Here is a 22,905-nt window from a genome sequence, read left to right on the forward strand (position 1 = left end):
GCCATTTCTTAGGCATGTCACTTTATCTGTCTCTCTCTCTCTCTCTTTCTCTCTCTCTTTCTTTGTCTTATTCTGTAACCCAGGCTGGAGTTGCAGTGGTGTGATCTTGGCTCACTGCAACCTCAACCGCTGCAGGCTCAGTATATCCTCCCACCTAAGCTTCTCAGGTAGCTGGGACTATAGGCATACGCCACCACACCCGACTAATTTTTTTTGTATTTTTTTGTAGAGACAGGGTTTTGCCATGTTGCCCAGGCTGGTCTCAAACTCCTGGGCTCAAGCAATCCACCTGCCCCAGCCTGCTAAAGTGTTGGGATTACAGGCATGAGCCACCGAGCCTGGCTAGCCATGTCACTTTTAAAAAGTTACTTAATCCATCCCTACTTCAATTCTCTTATCTGTAAAATGCGGAAATTAATATTTGTTTAGCATTTACTGTTTAGTAGGGACTGTTATTACTGCTACTGAAATGTAATAGTATTGTCTTTTTTTTTTTCATTTCTTTCTTTTTTTTTTTTTTTTTTCAAGATATGTTCTTACTCTTTTACCCAGGCTAGAATGCAATGGCACGATCATAGTTCATTGCGGCCTCAAACTCCTGGGCTCAAGCAATCCTCCTGCCTTGGCTTCCCAAAGTGCTAGGGTTACAGGCCTTACAGCCACTGTGCTCAGCCTAATTTTTTTTAATTTTTAATTTATTTTATTTTATTATTATTATTTTTTAAGATGAAGTCTCGCTTTGTCAACCAGGCTGGAGTGCAGTGGCATGATCTCAGCTCACTGCATCCTCCGCCTCCTGGTTCAAGCGATTCTCCTGTCTCAGCCTCCTGAGTAGCTGGGATTATGGGTCCCCACCACGACACCTGGCTTTATTTATTTATTTATTTATTTTTAGTAGAGATGGGATTTCACCATGTTGGCCAGGCTGGTGTAGAACTCCTAACCTCCAGTGATCCACCCACCTTGGTCTCCCAAAGTGCTGGGATTACAAGCATGAGCCACTGCACCCCTGGCTGATTTTTTGTAGAGACAGGATATTGCTTTGTTTCCCAGTCTGGTCACAAACTCCTGGGCTCAAGCAATCCTCCTACCTCGACTTCCCAAACTGCTGAGGTTACAGGTGTTAGCTGCTGCACATGGCCTGCCTACTTTCTTTTATTGGCCACATTTTCTGGGAAATCTGGCACACCTGGACTCTGGCATCTAGTGGGAATGAATGTTAGCAGATGTTAGGGGGAGCGATAGTGAGCAAAGTAGAAGAGGGTTCAGAGAGGATATTTGAAGGCCTCCAAAACAAATTGACCTCTTTTTTTTTTTTTTTTTTTTTTTTTTTTAGTGGAGCCTTGCTCTGTCACCCAGGCTGGAGTGCAGTGGTGCAATCTCAGCTCACTGCAACCTTCACCTCCTGAGTTCAAGCGATTCTCCTGCCTCAACCTCCTGAGGAGCTGGGATTACAGGTCCCCACCACCATACCCGGCTAATTTTTCAGATTTTTAGTAGAGACGGGGTTTTACCCCATGTTGGCCAGGCTGGTTTCGAACTCCTGACCTCAAGTGATCCGCCTGCCTTGGCCTCCCAAAGTGCTGGGATTACAGGCATGAGCCACTGCACCCAGCCTGACTCCATTCTTGTGCTTACAGCTTTTAAATCTTGGGGATTTTGGACTGTCTTGGCAAATCCTAAGTATCATCTTCATTCTTCCTTGATGTTTGTGAGTATGAGATCCCTGCCCAAAACTATGCTGGCCCCCCTGGGGATTGGAGTTTGGAAACTGACTTCACTCAGCCCCAGAGTCAAGGTCAGAAGCCCCTCTACCTGGGTATTTTAAGTGCCTGCATTCTCTCTGGCCCAGAAACCAGGACATGGACCACGCCAGAAGTGACCAGCCCCCCACCATCCCCAAGAACATTCCACACATCATCGGCAGCCGTTGGAAACCAGCTATATGTCTTTGGGGGCGGAGACAGAGGTGCCCAGCCTGTGCAGGACACGAAGCTGCATGTGTTTGACGCAAGTATGGACTGGTGGGCATCTTGGGGCTGGTCAGGGCCATCCCAGTTTACACATTACCTAATATAGGAAGCAGAAGTTAGAAAAGGAAAGCCTAAGTGTCTCACTTCTAGACTTCTTTGTTATATCTCTTAGCTGATATCTTTTTCCCACAGCAAAATTGGCATTTAAAAAGGGATAGTCAGCCTTGCATGGTGGCTCACACCTGTAATCCCAGACCTTTGGAAGGCTGAGGCAGGTGGACCACTTAAGGTCAGGAGTTCGAGAACAGCCTGGCCAACATACCTTTTCTCTACTAAAAACACAAAAATTATCCGGGCATGATGGCATGCACCTGTAATCCCAGTTACTCAGGAGGCTGAGGCAGGAGAATCGCTTAAACCCAGGAGGAGGAAGTTTCAGTGAGCCAAGATCGGGCCACTGCACTCAGCCTGGGCAACAGAGCAATACTCCATCTCAAATAAATAAATAAATAAATAAAACTAAAAAGGTAGGCCGGGCACGGCGGCTCACGCCTGTGATCCCAGCACTTTGTGACGCCCAGGCGGGAGGATCACCTGAGGTCAGGAGTTTGAAACCAGCCTGGCCATCATGGCAAAACCCCATCTCTACCAAAAATACAAAAATTGGCCGGGTGCAGCGGTGGGTGCCTGTAATCCCAGCTACTCGGGAGGCTGAGGCAGGAGAATCACTTGAACCCAGGAGGCGGAGGTGGCAATGAGCCAAGATCGTGCCATTGCACTCCAGCCTTGGCAACAGAGTGAGACTCTATCTCAAAAACTAAATAAAAAAATGGTATAATGATCAAGTTAAAAAGTTTAAACCATACAATTTATAAAGTAAAAAAGTAAAAGAAAGAATAAGAAAGACAAAAAACAAACAGAAGTAAAAGATTCCCCTTCAGCCTTTCCTTTCCCCGCCTCAGGTACATGCCTGGGTGATTTTTTTTTCTTTTTTCTTTTTTTTTGAGATGGAGTCTCGCTCTGTTGCCCAGGCTGGAGTGCAGTGGCCCGATCTCGGCTCACTGCAACCCCTACCTCCCGGGTTCAAGCGATTCTCCTGCCTTGGCCTCCCAACTAGCTGGGATTACAGGCATGCACCAACATGTCCATCTAATTTTTTGCGTTTTTAGTAGAGACAGGGTTTCACCATGTTGGCCAGGCTGGTCTTGAAGCCTGACCTCAGGTAATCTGCCCACTTCAGCCTCCCAAAGTGCTGGGATTACAGGTTTGAGCCACTGCACCTGGCCAGATTTTTGTATTTTTAATTTGTAGAGATGCAGTTTTGCCATGTTGCCCAGGCTGGTCTCAAACTCATGAGCTCAAGCAATCTGCCTGCCTCTGCCTGCCCACCTCTGCCACCACACTCAGCCAAAATTTTTACCTTGCAAAGTAAAATTGGGAAAATTAAGAGATAGCACATTCCCAAGCCAGAGTATTTGGGGAAAAAAAAGAAAAAAAAGACACATCACAGTGTGACTTTTCTCTTTCCAGAAAGAATGGGCTTTGTGATTCTTTTAAAGCAGTTTTAAAAGTTTAAATAATATTGGTTTTGAATATATAAAACTATAAGGAACAAGAAAAAAAACATATGTATGTGTATATGTGTGTGTGTGTGTACATGTGTATGTACTATCACCCCAAAATTAAATTACTGTTAACATCTCAGTGTATTATCAATTTTTTTTTTTAAGAACAGAGATAATTCAAACCAGATGTGGTGGCTCACGCCTGTAATGCCAGGACTTTGGGAGGCTGAGGAGGGCAGATTACTTGAGGTCAGGAGTTCAGGAGCAGCCTGACCAACATAGTGAAACCTCGTTGCTACTAAAAATACAAAAAATTAACTGGGCGTGGTGGCGCACACCTGTAATCCCAGCTACTTGGGAGGCTGAGGCATGAGAATCACTTGAACCCCGGAGGCGGAGGTTGCAGTGAGCCGAGATCTTGCCACTGCACTCCAGCCTGGGTGAGGGAGCAAGACTCTGTCTCAAAAAAAAAAAAAAAAAAAAAAGAACAGAGATAATTCTATATGTTACATTTGCATCCTGTATTTTTCACTTAAGCATTGTTCCATGCAATCAGAAAGTCTTCACCAGCATTTTGAAATGATGATTATTATATAAATATTAGAGTCAGGGTCTCACTGCATTGCCAAGGCTGGTCTCAAACTCCTAGCCTCAAGTGATCCTTCAGCTTTGGTCCCTCAAAGTGCTGGGATTACAGGCATTGAGCCACACCACCCGGCCTTCACCATCATTTTTAATAAGTGCTTAGGCCAGGCGCGGTGGCTCACGCCTGTAATCCCAGCACTTTGGGAGGCTGAGGCGGGTGGATCATGAGGTCAGGAGTTCGAGACCAGCCTGGCCAAGATGGTGAAACCCTGTCTCTACTAAAAATACAAAAATTAGCCGGGAATGGTGGCAGGCGCCTATAATCCCAGCTACTCAGGAGGCTGAGGCAGCAGAATTGCTTGAACCCAGGAGGCAGAGGTGGGTGGATTACCTGAGGTCAGGTAATCCTGGGCAACATGGTGAAACCCTGTCTCTACTAAAAATACAAAAAATTAGCTGGGCGTGGTGGCAGGTGCCTGTAATCCCAGCTACTAGGGAGGCTGAGGCAGGAGAATCCCTTGAACCTGGGAGGTGGAGGTAGCAGTGAGCTAAGATCACGCCACTGCACTCTAGCCTGGGTGACAGAGCAAGGCTCTGTCTCAAAAAAATAAATTTTTTTAAAAGTGTGTAATATTTCATCATGGCTATACCAATAATTAAACCTGCTCATGGACACTTAGCCTATTTCCAATTTTTCTCTATTATAAACAATACTGTAATGAACAAGCCAGGTATACTGACTCATGCCTATAATCCCACCGGCTCAGGAGGCTGGAGGACCGCTTGGGCCCAGGAGTTTGAGGATGGAGTGAGCCATAATTGCACCACTGCACTCCAGCCTTTGCAATAGAGTGAGACCCTGACTCTAAAAAAAAAAAAAAATGCTATAAGGAACATATTTATGCAAAAACCATTTCAGGTAATTTTAAATTAAATTCCTTGGGACACTGGGGACTCCTTGAACAACCAGCAGGCATACCGTAAACAGTAATTCAAAGATAAATTGTTTGGCAGACCTTTGTTTCAAAGAGTTTTTGCAGGCCGGGCGCAGTGGCTCGTGCCCGTAATCCTTTGGGAGGCCACTTTGGGACACCAAAGCAGGTGGATCCCTTCAGGTCAGGAGTTCAAAACTAGCCTTGACAACATGGTGAAACCCTGTTTCAACTGAAAATACAAAAAATTATCCAGGCATGGCGGCAGGTGCCTGTAATCCCAGCTACTCGGGAGGCTGAGGCAGGAGAATCGCTTGAACCGGAAGGCAGAGGTTGCAGTGAGCTAAGATCGCACCACTGCACTCCAGCCTGGGTGACAGAGCAACACTCTATCTCAAAAAACAAAAAAAATGAAAAAAAAAAAAAAGACTTTTTGCAGTACTCCTTTAAGACTTTTCTAGTATATAGAAATGATTAATTTTCCAGAATTCTATATATGTACAGCTTTGAAAATAAGAAGGGTTGCCTGCAGTAAAACATAATAATAATCATATTCATAACTCTCATGTATTGGGTACTTTTTTTTCCTTCATGCTTTATGTATATTATCTCATTTAATTCATACCTCAGCTCTTAGAAGTAGGTATTGTCTTTTTTTTTTTTTTTTTTTTTTTGAGACGAAGTCATGCTCTGTTGCCCAGGCTGGAGTGCAATGACACAATCTTGGCTCACTGCAACCTCCACCTCCCGGGTTCAAGCAATTCTCCTGCCTCAGCCTCCCGAGTAGCTGGGACTACAGGCACATGCCACCACGCCTGGCTAATTTTTTTAAATATTTTTAATTGAGACGTGGTATCACCATGTTGGCCAGGCTGGTCTTGATCTCTTGACCTCGTGATCCGCCCATCTCGGCCTCCCAAAGTGCTGGGATTACAGGCATAAGCCACTGCGCCCGGCCAGTATTGTCTGTATCCTTATTTTACAGCCATAGAAACTGGAGCTTAGAGAAGTAATTGGTGAAAGGCCACATAGTTATATAGTGAGATAACCTGGTTTCAGCTCCAAATCCCATATTCTAACCATTATCCTATACTGCCACATCAGGAGTCCCTGCTAACTTTTATTTAAGACTAGTCTGTTTTTTTCCCCAACCCCTTCAGCAAATCAATTAAGTCTAGCAGGATGCAGTGGTGTGTGCCTATAGTCCCAGCTACTTGGGAGGCTGAGGTGGGAGGACCACTTGAGCCTAGGAGTTCCAGTCCAGCCTGGACAACATAGCAAGACCCCATCTCTAAAAATAATAATAAGGCTGGGTGTGGTGGCTCACACCTGCAATCCCAGCACTTTGGGAGGCTGAGGTGGGTGGATCACTTGAGCCCAGGAGTTCAAGACCAGCCTGGGCAACATGGTCAATCCCTATCTCTACTAAAAATACAAAAATTAGCCAGGCATGATGGTGTGCACCTATAATCCCAGCTATTTGAAAGGCTGAGGCAGGAGAATTGCTTGAACCTGCGAGGCAGAGGTTGCAGTGAGAGCCAAGATCATGCCATTGCACTCCAGCCTAGGCAACAAGAGCACAACTCCATCTCAAAAAAAAAAAAAAAAATGGCTGGATGCAGTGGCTCATGCCTGTAATCCCAGCACTTTGGGAGGCCCAGGGGGGTGGATCTCTTATGGTCAGGAGTTTGAGACTAGCCTGGCCAACATGGCAAAACCTCAGCTTTACTAAAAATATGAAAAAATTTAGGATGAGCGCAGTGGCTCATGCCTATAATCCCAACACTTTGGGAGGCTGAGACAGGTGGATCATTTTAGGTCAAGAGTTTGAGACCAGGTTGGCCAACATGGTGAAACCCCGTCTCTACTAAAAATACAAAAATTAAGGGCCAGGAGTGGTGGCTAACGCCTGTAATCCCAGCACTTTGGGAGGCTGAGGTGGGCAGATCACGAGGTCAGGAGATCGAGACCATCCTGGCTAACACGGTGAAACCCCGTCTCTACTAAAAAACATACAAAACATTAGCCAGGCTTGGAGGTAGGCACCTGTAATCCCAGCTACTTGGGAGGCTGAGGCAGTTGACTCACTTGAACCTGGGAGGCGGAGGTTGCAGTGAGCTGAGATTGCACCATTACACTCCAGCCTGGGTGACAGAGGAAGACTCTGTTTCAAAAAGAAAAAGAAAAAGAAAAAGAAAAAAAATTTAGCTGGGCGTGGTGGTGCACACTTGTAATCCCAGCTACTCAGGAGGCTGAGGCAGGAGAATCGCTTGAACCTGGAAGGCAGAGGTTGCAGCAAGCCAAGATCGCACCACTGCACTCCAGCCTGGGTAAGAGAGTAAGACTTTGTCTCAAAAAAAAAAAAAAAAAAAATAGCTGGGTGTGGTTTTGGGCACCTGTAATCCCATCTACTCAGGAGGCTGAGGCAGGAGAATCACTTGAACCTGGGAGATGGAGGTTGCAGTGGGCGAAGATCGCACTTGTGCATCCTAGCCTGAGCAACGGAGAAAAACTCTGTCCCCCGACCTCCTGCAAAAAAAAAAAAAAAAGTTGAGTGCCACTGACATAGACAAGTAACTTGTCCAAATATTAGTCATTAAGGGATGAAATTGTTATTGAAACATTGCTTATAAAATAAATAAATAACAAGGCTGGGCACAGTGGCTCACGCCTATATCCTAGCACTTTGGGATGCCGAGGTGGGCAGATTGCCTGAGCTCAGGAGTTTGAGACCAGTCTGGGCAACATGGTGAAACCCCGTCTCTATGAAAATACAAAATATTAGATGGGGCTGGGCACAGTGGCTCACGTCTGTAATCCCAGCACTTTGGGAGGCCGAGGTGGGCGAATCACGAGGTCAAGAGATCAAGACCAGCCTGGCCAACATGGTGATACCACGTCTCAATTAAAAATAGAAAAATTAGCTGGGGGTGGTGGCATGTGGCTGTAGTCCCAGCTACTCGGGAGGCTGAGGCAGGAGAATTGCTTGAACCGGGGAGGCGGAGGTTACAGTAAGCCGAAATTGTGCCACTGCACTCCAGCCTGGGCGACAGAGCGAGACTCTGTCTCTAAAAAATAATAATAAAAAATAGAAGCCAGGCGTGGTGACTCACGCCTGTAATCCCAGCACTTTAGGAGGCCAAGGTGGGCAGATCACCTAAAGTCAGGAGTTCGAGACCAGCCTGACCAACATGGGGAAACCCTGTCTCTACTAAAAATACAAAAATTAGCTGCGTGTGGTGTTGCATGCCTGTAATCCCAGCTACTCTGGAGGCTGAGGCAGGAGAATCGCTTGAACCTGGGAGGCAGAGGTTGCAGTGAGCTGAGATCATGCCATTGCACTCCAGCCTGGGCAACAAGACCGAAACTTTGTCTCAAATAATAATAATAATAATGATAATAATAATACATTAAATAAATGAATAACAAGAAGATGACTCTGAAGGGCTGCCACAGAAACAGACTCATTCATTTTGACTTTGTGGCAGTTTTAGTTTGAAGCTAAAGAGGAGATCGTTTTTATTTCATAGCAAGAAATGGCTTCCGGGTGCTGAGTAGAAGGGGTAGGCATATTTGGTAGTGGGCTCTCCAGCCCTAGAGGCATGCACGCAGAGCCTCTGTAGGACTTTTTTTTTTCTTTTTTTTAAGACAGAGTCTTGCTCTGTCGTCCAGGCTGGAATGCAATGGTGCAATTTTGGCTCACTTCAACCTCCACCTCTCGGGTTCAAGCAATTCTCCTGCCTCAGCCTCCCAAGTAGCTGGGATTACTAGGCACCTGCCACCACACCTGGCTATTTTTTTTTTTTGTATTTTTAGTAGAGACAGTGTTTCACCATGTTGGCCAGGCTGGCCTCGAACTCCTGACCTCAGGTGATCCATCTGTCTGGGCCTCCCAAAGTGCTAGGATTACAACTGTGAGCCACCGCAGCAACCTATAGGATGTAAAAGGAGGGATGCCTGGATTGGCTGGGGGAGTTGGAGTGAATGACCCCAAGGTTGCTTCCTGCATGGGACAGCTCTGCTTGCTGGGAGGTGCTACAGAGGCTTGGGCCTGTTTCTCGTGTTCTTTTTTAATAGTTTTGCCATTTGATGTTATTGAATTTACTTTTCTAGACACTCTGACCTGGTCACAGCCAGAGACACTTGGAAATCCTCCATCTCCCCGGCATGGTCATGTGATGGTGGCAGCAGGGACAAAGCTCTTCATCCACGGAGGCTTGGCAGGGGACAGATTCTATGATGACCTCCACTGCATTGATATAGGTAAGCAGGGCACGGGGGCTTGTCTGTTTAAAATTGTTATTTTTATTTTTATTTTTATTTTAGACAGGATCTCTGTCTGTCACTCAGGCTGGAGTGCAGTGGTATGATCTCAGTAGCCTCAGCCTCCAGGGCTCAAGTAATCCTCCTACCTCATCCTCCCCAGTAGCTGGAGCTACAGGTGTGTGCCACCATGCTTGGCTAACATAAAATTTTATTTTGGTAGAGATGGGGTCTCACCATGTTGCCCAGGCTGGTCTCAAACTTCTGTGCTCAAGTGATTTTTTAAAGTGTACTTTGAAAGAATATAGCCTTGCTTGGCCAGGTGCAATGGCTCATGCCTGTAATCTTAGCACCTTGGGAGGCTGAGGCAGGCATATCACCTGAGATCAGGAGTTTGAGACCAGCCTGGCCAACATGGTGAAACACTGTCTCTACTAAAAATACAAAAAAAAAAAATTACAGGCACATGTGCCTGTGTAATCCCAGCTACGTTGGTGCCTGAGTCAGGAGAATTGCTTGAACCCAGGAGGTGGAGGTTGTGGTGAGCTAAGATTACGCCACTGCACTCCAGCCTGGGCCACAGAGCAAGACTCCATCTCCAAAAAAAAGGAAAAAAAAAAAGAAAAAGCCGGACTTGGTGACTCACACCTGTAATCCCAGCACTTTGGGAGGCTGAGGCTGGGGGATCATGAGGTAAGGAGGTCGAGACCAGCCTGGCCAACATAGTGAAACCCCATCTCTACTAAAAATAAAAAAAATTAGCTAAGTGTGGTGGCACTGGCCTCTAATCCTAGCTACTTGGGAGGCTGAGGCAGGAGAATCGCTTGAACCCGGGAGGCAGAGGTTGCAGTGAGCCGAGACCACACCATTGCACTCCAGCCTGGGTGACAGAGTGAGACTCCATCTCAAAAAAAAGAGCTGGGCACAGTGGCTCACGCCTGTAATCCCAGCACTTTGGGAGGCCAAGGCAAGTGGATCATCTGAGGTCAGGAGTTCGAGACCAGCCTGGCCAACATGGTGAAACCCCATCTCTACTAAAAATATAAAAATTAGCCGGGCGTGGTGGTGCATGCCTGTAATCCCAGCTACTCGGGAGGCTGAGGCAGGAGAATTGCTTGAGCCCAGGAGGCAGAGGTTGCAGTGATCCAAGATCATGCCACTGCACTTCATCCTGGGCGACACAGCAAGACTCCATCTCCAAAAAAAAAAAAAAAGAAAAAAAAAATCAGCCAGGCGTGGTGACAGGTACCTGTAGTCCTGGCTACATGGGAGGCTGAGGCAGGAGAATCGCTGGAACCTGGGAGGTGGAGGTTGCCGTGATCCGATTGCACCCCTGCACTCCAGCCTAGGCAACAGAGTGAGACTCCGTCTCAAAGAAAAGAAAAAAGAAAAAGAAAATATAGCCTTGCTCTTATGTGTAGGTAACTTGACCAGCTGGCAGAATCTTCATCAGATTCTGTTACCTCTGGACAGAATACTAATAATAAAAAATCATAGCACTAAATAATCTCCTGAGTGCTTACTATGGACCCAGCCATTTATTGTCTCTTATCCTTCCAACAGTGCTCTCCTTTCATTACAACCCATTATGCTTTGTGTTGGCCTACTGGATTTCTTTCTGGTGTTAGCCATTAACCCATAAAGGATCTGGATAATGTGGATGTAGATGACTAGAGTTTCATGCTTTTCATGCTAAATGGTTGAAAACAGTGGGAAGAGGAAGGTTAAAGAGAACATGATAAATATCTTTTAAGTATCTGAAGGGCTGATATGCTGTGGGGAGACCCTGGACTCATTCTGGGCAATTCCTTCAAGCTGTGAGGTCCATTATGGTAGGGAACTTGTCTATTTTGTTCTCCAGTACATTTCTAGCACTTAGCACAGTGTCTGGCAGATAGTGGGTGACAGGTACTTTCTTTTTTTTGAGATAGTGTCTCACTTGGTTGCCCAGGCTGGAATGCACTGATGCGATCTTAGCTCACGGCAGCCTCTGCCTCTCAGGTCAAGTGATTCTCCTGCCTCAGCCTCCCGGGTAGCTGGGACAACAGGCACGTGCTACAACACCCAGATAATTTTTTTATTTTCTGTAGAGACGAGGTTTCACCATGTTGCCCAGGCTGGTCTCCAACTCCAGGACTCAAGGGATCCACCCGCCTTGGCCTCCCAAAGTGCTGGGATTTTAGGCGCGAACCACTGCTCCCGGCTCATACCTGTTATTGAGTGGAGGGATGAAGAAATGAACATGTTCTGCATTGCTCCAGACTACAAGAACTGGAACAATGGGCAGAAGGCATGGGAAGTCCTGTGTAGTGTATCGGGCTAACTTCCCAAGCCCTGAATTCTCTGGCTCCATGACAGCTGAGGCCAGGGGACACCGGCTTTGTATTCTTGCATTGGCTAGAATTTTGGCCACACCGGGTGATTCTCCCTTCTTACTCTGAGATGCTGGACCCCTGCCTTGCATTGACAGATGGAAACTATTTTTTTTTTTTTTTTTTTTTTTGAGATGGAGTCTCCCTCTGTTGCCCAGGCTGGAGTGCAGTGGTGCAGTCTTGGCTCACTGCAAGCTCTGCCTCCCGGGTTCATGCCATTCTCCTGCCTCAGCCTCCTGAGTAGTTGGGACTACAGGTGCCCACCACCACGCCCGGCTAATTTTTTGTATTTTTAGTAGAGACAGGGTTTCACCGTGTTAGCCAGGATGGTCTCAATCTCCTGACCTTGTGATCCGCCCACCTCGGCCTCCCAAAGTGCTGGGATTACAGGTATGAGCCACTGTGCCCAGCCGACAGATGGAAACTATTTACATAAAACCATTCCTTGCAGGCAGTCAGATGGGGTCTTAATGCTTATTTTTAAAAAGAGCCTTTTTCTGGTGTTAGGAACTACTTGTTGACTATTTTTCCTGCCTACCCAAGTAGTTCTCTAAATCTAAAATCCAGTAACAGCTTGCCTTATTTAAATGCTTGTTTTGGCTGGGTGCAGTGGCTCACCCCTGTAATCCCAGCACTTTGGGAGGCCGAGGTGGACGGATCACCTGAGGTCAGGAGTTTGAGACTAGCCTGGCCAACATGGTGAAACCCTGTCTCTACTAAAAATGCAAAAATTAGCCGGGCGTGGCAGCACGTGCCAGCTACTCTGGAGGCTGAGGCAGGAGCATCGCTTGAATCCGGGAGGTGGAGGTTGCAGTGAGCTGAGATCGCGCCACTGCACTCCAGCCTGGGTAACAGTGAGACTCTGTCTCAAAAGAAAAAAAATGCTTGTTTGAAAAGATGCAAGTTTCCCTGCAAAAATAGGTTGGAAGTAGGCGCTAAGGCAGCACATTATAGTGTAGAGATTTTGGAGACACAGGCTTTGGAGCCACACCTAAGTGCAGTATTGCTGTGCCACTTACAAGCTATAGGGTCTCGGACAAGTCTCTTTCCTTCTCTATTCTTGTTTGCTCATTTGTAAGAAGAAAGGGGAGGCCAGGCACCAGGCCATGGCTCCCGCCTGTAATCCCAGCACTCTGGGAGGCCGAGGTGGGTGGATCACGAGGTCAGGAGTTCAAGACCAGCCTGGCCAAGATGGTGAAACACCGTCTCTACTAAAAATACAAAAAATTAGCCAGACCCGGTGGCGGGTGCCTGTAATCCCAGCTACTCGGGAGGCTGAGGCAGAGAATTGCTTGAACCTAGGAGTCAAATGTTGCAGTGAGCCAAGATCAAGCCACTGCACTCCAGGCTGGGCAACAGAGCAGAAAAAAAAAAAAAAAAGAAGAAGAAAGGGGATAGGCAGAAGTAATAGAAATTTCATAGGGCTATTATGAAAATTAAGTGAGCAAAATTTGTTGTTTAGCCAGCACTTACAAAATCGCTAAGGAACTGTATTTTTTTTTTTTTTTTTGAGACGGAGCTTCGCTCTCGTTGCCCAGGCTGGAGTGCAATGGCGTGATCTCGGCTCAGCGCAACCTCCGCCTCCCAGGTTCAAGCGATTCTCCTGCCTCAGCCTCCTGAGTAGCTGGGATTACAGGCATGCACCACCATGCCTGGCTAATTTTGTATTTTTAGTAGAGACGGGGTTTCTCCATGTTGGTCAGGCTGGTCTCGAACTCCCGACCTCAGGTGATCTGCCCGCCTCGGCCTCCCAAAGTGCTGGGATTACAGGCGTGAGCCACCGCGCCCGGCCCAGGAACTGTATTTAAAGTACACACACACACACACACACAGAGACAGAGAGAGAGAGAAACTGAGCTAATTCGAGGCAGTTAATAGTGAATGGTTGAAGGTGACTGTTATTATAAAGGTTGTATCACATTTCTGTGTGATCCAAAGACTGCCTACATCAGAATTGCCTGAGATTCTGGGAATCACTGAGCCCCTCCCTGCCTTCCTCCCTGGACTACCCAATCATAATGTCAGAGTTCCCCAAATAATTCTTATGTGCACTAAACCTCTCAGAGCTCTTGGTGAATGACTTTCAGTGATTGGTGTGCAAACTACAGTAGATAGATAAGTTTGAAAGCACATCTTAGCCCATGCTGCGCTAAAGCTCTTTCTTTCTCTTGGTAGGTGACATGAAATGGCAGAAGCTAAATCCCACTGGGGCTGCTCCAGCAGGCTGTGCTGCCCACTCAGCTGTGGCCATGGGAAAACACTTGTACATCTTTGGTGGAATGACTCCTGCAGGAGCACTGGACACAATGTACCAGTATCACACAGGTGAGCAGGTGTCCATGGGGGATCTTTAAACAAATCTAAACATTCTTTGAAACGTGATGCAGTGGCCGAGTGCGGTGGCTCACGCCTGTAATCCCAGCACTTTGGGAGGCCGAGGCAGGCAGATCACGAGGTCAGGAGATCAAGACCATCCTGACCAACATGGTGAAACCCCGTCTCTACTAAAATACAAAAAATTAGCCAGGCGTGGTGGTGGGCGCCTGTAGTCCCAGCTACTCGGGAGGCTGAGGCAGGGGAATTGCTTGAACCCAGGAGGCAGAGGTTGCAGTGAGCTGAGATCACACCACTGCACTCCAGCCTGGTGACAGAGCGAGACTCTGTCTCAAAAAAAAAGAAAGAAAGAAAGAAAAAAAAAAAGTGATGCAGTGCTTCCAATTTGGTTCCTCTATATCTAAATCCAAAAGAATGAAAACTCTGTAGGGGATGACATCAGGAAAGCAGCAATGCTGCCATAAGGTTTTTTTCCTTTTACTCCTGTTTGTTAGGACTCGGCTGCTACAGTAAATCACTGAGCATTTCTAGAAATTTCATTACTTTTTAAATTTTATTCAGATTTTGGCTTTCACTATCTGGAATTTTTTTTTTTTTTTTTTTTTTTTTTCTGAGATGGAGTCTCACTCTGTCACCCAGGCTGTAGTGCGGTGACGTGATCTTGGCTCACTGCAAGTTCCATCTCCTGGGTTCATGCCATTCTCCTGCCTCAGCCTCCCGAGTAGCTGGGACTACAGGTGCCCGCCACCATGCCCAGCTAATTTTTTTTGTTGTATTTTTGGTAGAGATGGGGTTTCACCATGTTAGCCAGGATGGTCTCCATCTCCTGACCTCGTGATCCACCCGCTTCGGCCTCCCAAAGTGCTGGGATTACAGGCGTGAGCCACCGTGCCCGGCCTATCTGGAAATTTCTTAACATGAAGCCTTTTCCCTCCCCAACATAGAAGAGCAGCATTGGACCTTGCTTAAATTTGATACTCTTCTACCCCCTGGACGATTGGACCATTCCATGTGTATCATTCCATGGCCAGTGACGTGTGCTTCTGAGAAAGAAGATTCCAACTCTCTCACTCTGAACCATGAAGCTGAGAAAGAGGATTCAGCTGACAAAGTAATGAGCTACAGTGGTGACTCACGTGAGGAAAGCCAGACTGATACACTGCTCTGTTTGGTGTTTGGTGGGATGAATACGGAAGGGGAAATCTATGACGATTGTATTGTGACTGTAGTTGACTAATAAAACCCACATTTTTATTACCTGTCAGTTACTTTCAGAATAGTTAAGTAAAACATTAGCTGTTTTATACCTCCAAAATATCTTCTGCATTATATATCTGTTTTTCTACTTTGGTAGGTGAAGAAACTAATGCAAATAATTCTTATGTGCACTAAACCTTGCTATATTGCCTCTCAGAGCTCTTGGGAATGACTTTCAGTGACTGGTTTGCAAACTGTAGTAGATAGATAAGTTTTGCCCAATGCAAAAACCTCCACTGCATTAACATAAAAGGCCTTGGGCCAGGCTTGGTGGCTCACGCCTGTAATCCCAACACTTTGGGAGGCTGAGGAGGTGGATCACCTGAGGTCGGGAGTTCAAAACCAGCCTTACCACCATGGAGAAACTCCGTCTCTACTAAAAACACAAAATTAGCTGGGTGTGCTGGCACATGCCTGTAATCCCAGCTACTCGGGAGGCTGAGACAGGAGAATCGCTTGAACCCGGGAGGCAGAGGTTGCGGTGAGCTGAGATCACACCATTGCACTCCAGCCTGGGTGACAAGAACGAAACTGTCTCAAAAAAAAAAAAAAAAAAAAAAAAAATATATATATATATACACACACACATACATATGTATACATATATATGTATACATGTTTATATATATACATGTATTTATATATGTATACATAAACACATATATATGTATACATATATATATATAAAAGGTTTTGCCAACAATACAAACCTAGGTAGGTGTGATTAGTGTATTAAATGCTAATCACAAGGTTGCAATATGGTTAGGGTTAAAAAAGAAGTTGCAGAATTATAATTGGTAAACAACAAACTATAGACATCAGACACATTTATTAGTTGAAGTCTATCTTTTTAATATTCAGTAACAGCTCCTCAGAAAGAGGTACAGACTAGGTGGTCCACGGTAGTGAGAGCCTTTGAGGTAAGGGAAGACTAGCCCTGGTTGCTACCTACCATTTAACCCTATTGCCCCAGGGTACACAGCACTGTAGGTCATCTTTAATGGCTGTATTGGGCTTGGCCTGAGACCAGTATTCTGCTCAGGGTCTGCCCAAATGCTTTTCGGGCAGTGCAGCTGAGGCCGAGGTCTAATTAAGAGTTTGGAGTTGGGATCCAGTTCTACTAGCCCTAGAAAATTAACCTTTCAGCCAGTTGCCCATCTATAAAATACCTATCCTTGGGCAGTATTGGATTCTTTTTTTTTTTTTTTTTTTTGAGGTAGAGTCTCGCTCTTGTCGCCAGGCTGGAGTACAGTGGTGTGATCTTGGCTCACTGCAACCTCTGCCTCCCGGGTTCGAGTGATTCTCCTGCCTCAGCCTTCAGCTTGCACTACCACGCCCAGCTAATTTTTGTATTTTCAGTAGAGATGGAGTTTCACCATGTTGGCAAAGATGGTCTCTATCTCTTGACCTTGTGATCCACCCGCCTTGGCCTCCCAAAGTGCTAGGATAACAATATTGGATTTTATGTTAGCACCAGCCTGTCCTTTATTGATCATACCATTTACCTGGACTGTTTTCTTCAGGAATACAATCTAAGTAATCCTAAACCAGTTTTGACACAAACCATTGCCTTTAACAACCCATTCATAGTGAGGGGATTTAGTGTAGTTTCAATGTCACCATCCAAGATCCCACCCCAGTACCACTAATGAGAAATTTCAGGGATGGAGATTCTGACACAGCTAGGGTTCACAATATACCTTTACATCCTAAAGTTACAAATTAAATCCAAGTGTATAAAGTTAATAATACCAGTGATCACTCACTCCCCATCATTTCTCAGAGAATCCAAGCAGCTATAAAAGCATCATTAATAATAATTAAAAAAAAAAAAAGCCATCAGAAAGGCAATTTTAGAAAGAGAAGGGGAAATAGGAAACCAAGTATGTTCAAGAAAACCCGACTCTTGGGCACTGTGAAATGCTCCTTGCCTGAGTAAAGATGTGGATTAACTTCTCTCCCCTTTTCTTAGATTAATGCAAAAGCCGAGCATGGTGGTAACAAGCCTGTAGTCTCAATTAGCTGGGAGACTGAGGTGGAAGGATCACTTGGGCCCAGGAGGGTAAAAAAAAAATCCCTGGAAGCATTAAATAGAAGTGTTTCCTTATCCCAACATACCAAATACTCCCTCCCCTCACCCCACACACACGAGAATCTAGCCTTAAATTTCCTAAAATAAATAATTGATCTAATTAGAAGCTTCTCACAAACATTAGACCAGTGTAAATAACAAACATTTATTGGTGTCACTTATGGTAGAAAAAACTTCCTACACCAGATGCACATGACCCAGTTGTTAAATAGAACATTTTGAAGGTGAACACACACCCTAACCCAGGTTTTTTACCCGCTTTTTAAGATGGCCAATTCTTCTTCTCCCCCCCACCCAAAGACATGTGAGCAACTGCTAATGAAAAGCAGTAAACAGCCGCTTGGGCTATAGCAGTTTCAACTCCACTCTGAGGTGAAGATTCCAATTACATTCGAGACTTAAGTTCTTTCAATTTTTTCCTAACAAAAGTTCCTGAGTCCAGTATTTACAATATTACAGCACTAGCAGATCAGTGTCTACAACTCATCTTTTTCTGCTGTATCCTCTTCACCAGTTGGGGGAGGGCCTGCACTTCCATAGAGTTTGCTGATAATTGGTTGAACAATTTCTTCCAGTTCCTTCTTCTTAGCTTTGAAGTCTTCAATGTCAGCATCTTGGTGGCTTTCAAGCCATTCAATCTTTTCTTCTACAGCTTTTTCCATGGTCTCCTTATCTTCAGAGGAAAGTTTACCTCCCAGCTTTTCTTTATCTCCAATCTGATTCTTTAGAGAATAGGCATAGCTTTCCAACTCATTTCTAGTATCAATGCGCTCCTTGAGCTTTTTGTCTTCCTCAGCAAACTTCTCAGCATCATTAACCATCCTTTCGATTTCTTCAGGTGTCAGGCGATTCTGGTCATTGGTGATTGTGATCTTATTTTTGTTCCCTGTACCCTTGTCTTCAGCTGTCACTCGAAGAATACCATTCACATCTATCTCAAAGGTGACTTCAATCTGTGGGACCCCACGAGGAGCAGGAGGAATTCCAGTCAGATCAAATGTACCCAGAAGATGATTATCTTTTGTCAGGGGTCTTTCACCTAGAAGTTACATACAGAAAAACTTGTTAGTTGTTACTGACAAGCATTAGCACATCTAGATCCCCGCATTTCAGTCTGAAGCATAAAGTGACACTTTTGGTTTTATCGAGCTAAAAGTAATTTCATATTGGTCTACAAGGAGCAGCAACTAGTACTAACAATGAGTTAGGTTACTAACTCAACTGAATTTTATCTATTTTAAAGTACTGTGAACTCCTTTTTCTTGTACTCTAGGAGCCAGCTCAGATGCTATTATTAGTGAGAATGCTGATATTGGCTGGGTACAGTGGCTCACACCTGTAATAATCCCAGTACTTTGGGAGGCCGAGGTCGGTGGATCACCTGAGGTTAGGGGTTCAAGACCAGCCTGGCCAACATGGCGAAACCCCGCCTCTACTAAAAATACAAAACTTAGCGGGGCGTGGTGGTGGGCACCTGTAATCCCAGCTATTCGGGAGGCAGAGGTTGCAGGTCATGCCACTGCACCCCAGCCTAGGCGACAGAGCCAAGACTCCATTTAAAAAAAAAAAAAGAAAAAGAATGCTAAATATCTAGACATAAAACATTATTCAAATTAAGACCTCCATCTGAAAACAGCAGTTACTTAGTTCCCTAGCCATTTCAATAGGACATATTAAGTCATGTTCTTTTAAAATATGCCATGATAGATAGATCTGGCGTGGTGGCTCACGCCTGTAATCCCAGCACTTTGGCAGGTGGAGGCAGGCAGATGACCTGAGGTCAGGAGTTGGAGACCAGCCTGGGCAACATGGTGAAACCCCATCTCTACTAAAAATACAGAAATTAGCCAGGTGTGGTGGTCCACACCTGTAATCCCAGCTACTCTGGAGGCTGAGGCAGGAGAATCACTTGAACCCGGGAGACAGAGGTTGCAGTGAGCCGAGATCGTGCCACTGCAGTCCAGCCTGGGCAACAGAGCAAGACTTCATCTCAAAAAAAAAAAGCCATGATATTAACAAACTTAAGTAATTACCTTCATAGACCTTGATTGTAACAGTTGGTTGATTATCAGAAGCTGTAGAAAAGATCTGAGACTTCTTGGTAGGCACCACTGTGTTCCTTGGAATCAGTTTGGTCATGACACCTCCCACAGTTTCAATACCAAGTGTAAGGGGACATACATCAAGCAGTACCAGGTCACCTGTAAGAATAAGTTATTTAACTTTTAATTCAAGTTCTCCCTATGAGCTATGTAAAGTTTATCTCTCTAACATTTGGTTAGGTTCTAACACACACATTTTAAAGGCAGTGAATTAAACAGTTGCTAATGATCTTGAGACTACCCTAGTCTTGTCTTCACTTATACCCTTTACTAGCTGTGTGACCTTGTTGCTCATATTCTGGTATTTTCTAAAGCAATAGCTAATGAGTCTTCCATCAAGCTACTGAATCACTAAGAAAGATGCTGCGATGATGACCTACCTGTATCTTGATCACCAGAGAGCACACCAGCCTGGACAGCAGCACCATACGCTACAGCTTCATCTGGGTTTATGCCACGGGATGGTTCCTTGCCATTGAAGAACTCTTTAACCAGTTGCTGAATCTTTGGAATTCGAGTCGAGCCACCAACAAGAACAATTTCATCAATATCAGACTTCTTCAAATCAGAATCTTCCAACACTTTCTGGACGGGCTTCATAGTAGACCGGAACAGATCCTAGAAAAAAGACATGGTTACTGTGATGTCTGTTATCTAAGTATCTAGATGCAATGTCCTGAATTCAGAGTCTAAGGAGATCTCATTAGCAAAGCAGAAAACAAGGAACATACCATGTTGAGCTCTTCAAATTTGGCCCGAGTCAGGGTCTCAGAAAAGTCTTCTCCTTCATAGAAGGACTCAATTTCAATTCTTGCTTGATGTTGAGAAGACAGGGCCCGTTTGGCCTTTTCTACCTCGCGCCGGAGTTTCTGCACAGCTCTATTGTCTTTCCTGACATCTTTGCCAGTCTTCTTTTTGTACAGTTTGATGAAGTGTTCCATGACACGCTGGTCAAAGTCTTCTCCACCCAGATGAGTATCTCCATTAGTGGCCACAACTTCGAAGACACCATTGTCAATGGTGAGAAGAGACACATCGAAGGTTCCGCCACCCAGGTCAAACACCAGGATGTTCTTCTCCCCCTCCCTCTTATCCAGGCCATAAGCAATAGCAGCTGCCGTACTATTAGATTGAAAAAGAGAAAAGTTTTGTCAGTACTTCACATTTCCACTATTTGGCAAATATGCCGTATCCCTGAATTTCATACTTACGGCTCGTTAATGATCCTCATAACATTTAGGCCAGCAATAGTTCCAGCGTCTTTGGTTGCTTGGCGTTGGGCATCATTAAAATAGGCTGGTACAGTAACAACTGCATGGGTAACCTAAAAGGATAAAAGATAATTAAGTGTATTGTCACATAGTTTAACCCTCACTTAAATTACAGTCTGGCCAGGCGGTGGCTTGTGCCTGTAATCCCAGCACTTTGGGAGGCTGAGGCAGGAGGATCACCTGAGGGCAGGATTTCAAGACCAGCCTGGGCAATGTGGAGAAACCCTGTCTCTACTGAAAATTAAAAAAAAAAAAAAAAAAAAAAAAAAAAAAATTAGCCAGGTGTGGTGGTGTGCCTGTAGTTCCAGTTACTTGGGAGGCTGAGGCAGGAGAGCTGCTTGAACCCGGGAGGCAGAGGTTGCAGTGAGCTGAGATTGTGCCACTGCAGTCCAGCCTGGGCAACAGAGCAAGACCCCATCTCAAAAAAAAAAAATTATAGTCAAACCATCACTTTAGTTTTTAAGCCAACTTATTGATGAATACAACATATACAATTTTATGTCCCTGGAATTGTAAGCATTAAATAATACATGAAAAGTCTATTTTGTTTGGCTTATAGTAAGGGACTCAATAATTAAACCTGACAAGCATGAATACCATTCTGATTAAAATTTTTGAAACCCTTCACGAAGGCTTCTATACATAACAGCCAACCGAGAATACTAATGATCAAAAAATACTTAACATTGTTCTAGAAATATTTACCTTCTTTCCCAAATAAGCCTCAGCGGTTTCTTTCATTTTAGTGAGAACCATGGCAGAAATTTCTTCAGGAGCAAATGTCTTAGTTTGCCCACCTCCAATATCAACTTGAATGTATGGTTTAGTTTTCTTTTCAACCACCTGTTTTAAAGAATTATTGTTTTCAGACACAGATACAATGACATCTCAAAGTTTAAAAGACCCACTACCATCCCCACAATTTGGTTTATTTTGGTCCCTTGGGGCTGCAAATTGACTAGAAATACTTCAGGGAGTATAGGTGTCTTACAAAGTTCAGTTTTAATCGGTCTTTTATTCCTAAACTATCGTAGACAGTACGACAGCAACTATACTGTCTTAAGTTTTGTAACATACTAATAGTATTAAAGTTATTACATACATCACGTCTATAACCTTCAACTGTTGTCTCAACACTTTTCCAGAGACTTATAACTCTAAATACTCCCACCACCCACCCGTTCTCTAACTGGATGAGAAAAACCCGGTCGAACCTTGAACGGCAAGAACTTGATGTCCTGCTGCACAGACGGGTCATTCCACGTGCGGCCGATGAGCCGCTTGGCGTCAAAGACCGTGTTCTCGGGGTTGGAGGTGAGCTGGTTCTTGGCGGCATCGCCAATCAGACGTTCCCCTTCAGGAGTGAAGGCCACATAGGACGGCGTGATGCGGTTGCCCTGATCGTTGGCGATGATCTCCACGCGGCCGTTCTTGAACACGCCGACACTGGCAGAAAAACCCGACAGAGGGACATCAGCACCGCACTTCTCACGCCAGGCCAGGCGGCCACGCCCCGTCCCCCTGCATCCGCAAACCCCACTTACCAGGAGTAGGTGGTCCCCAGGTCGATGCCGACCACCGTGCCCACGTCCTCCTTCTTGTCCTCCTCCTCGGCCCGCGCCGCGCTGAGCAGCAGCAGCATCGCGGCCACCAGAGAGAGCTTCATCTTGCCAGCCAGTTGGGCAGCAGCAGACAGGGCGTCGCAGGCAGTCCAGCCACAGGCCGCAGCACAGGAGCACAGCGCAGTTTCCGACTTGCAGGCGGCAGGGGCCCGGGGTCACAAGGCGCCACGAACCAGGCGAAGGGCAGGTCTAGAAATACAGGCCGCGGCGCTTCCCTCTCACACTCGCGAAACACCCCAATAGGTCAATCTGTCTGTGCTGTCTTGGCCGGCGTTGACCGCGCCGTCGCCTACTCGGCTTATATACCCTCCCCCAGCCCCGTCGTGGAGGCCGCCGATTGGTGAAGGCCCTGCTCGTTGGAGGCCGTTCATTGGCCCAGGCCACCAAGCTGGCCGCCGCCGATTCGAAGCGGCCCCCTCCGCAATAAACGTCACTGCTCCGCCCCCCCAGCTGATTCATTGGCTGCTATTCGTTTCCAACGTTCACCAATGGTAGATAACATTCGCCCATCCGCTGGTCCCATTGGTTCAGCAGCTG

The 22,905-nt window shown here is 45.8% G+C and overlaps 2 protein-coding genes across 5 annotated transcripts in view; one reads left to right on the top strand and one right to left on the bottom strand.

Moving 5' to 3' along the window:
* RABEPK (Rab9 effector protein with kelch motifs) overlaps positions 1-15,339 on the top strand; it is a 33,631-nt gene extending 18,292 nt beyond the window's left edge. For 3 of the 4 annotated variants that reach the window (XM_063697024.1, XM_019033395.3, XM_019033397.3), the window contains 4 exons: positions 1,853-2,014; positions 9,169-9,318; positions 13,866-14,015; positions 14,969-15,339. In XM_063697024.1, coding sequence (XP_063553094.1) covers positions 1,853-2,014; positions 9,169-9,318; positions 13,866-14,015; positions 14,969-15,261 — 755 coding nt within the window. In that variant the 3' untranslated portion in view covers positions 15,262-15,339. The remainder of the gene's footprint in view (positions 1-1,852; positions 2,015-9,168; positions 9,319-13,865; positions 14,016-14,968) is intronic. The other variant, XM_055351900.2, reaches the window with a different exon arrangement.
* A 2,165-nt stretch (positions 15,340-17,504) lies between these two features.
* Positions 17,505-22,813, bottom strand: HSPA5 (heat shock protein family A (Hsp70) member 5). The gene is made up of 8 exons (XM_004048602.4): positions 22,291-22,813; positions 21,961-22,192; positions 21,452-21,589; positions 20,687-20,799; positions 20,207-20,597; positions 19,856-20,093; positions 19,407-19,574; positions 17,505-18,412 (listed from the first exon to the last, which is right to left on the bottom strand). Exons 1-8 carry the CDS (start codon positions 22,410-22,412, stop codon positions 17,850-17,852), a joined length of 1,965 nt encoding a protein of 654 aa, XP_004048650.1. The 5' UTR covers positions 22,413-22,813; the 3' UTR covers positions 17,505-17,849.
* Between the last annotated feature and the right edge of the window lie 92 nt (positions 22,814-22,905).

This window comes from Gorilla gorilla, chromosome 13, assembly GCF_029281585.2.
Source record: "Gorilla gorilla gorilla isolate KB3781 chromosome 13, NHGRI_mGorGor1-v2.1_pri, whole genome shotgun sequence".
Classification (NCBI taxonomy): domain Eukaryota; kingdom Metazoa; phylum Chordata; class Mammalia; order Primates; family Hominidae; genus Gorilla; species Gorilla gorilla.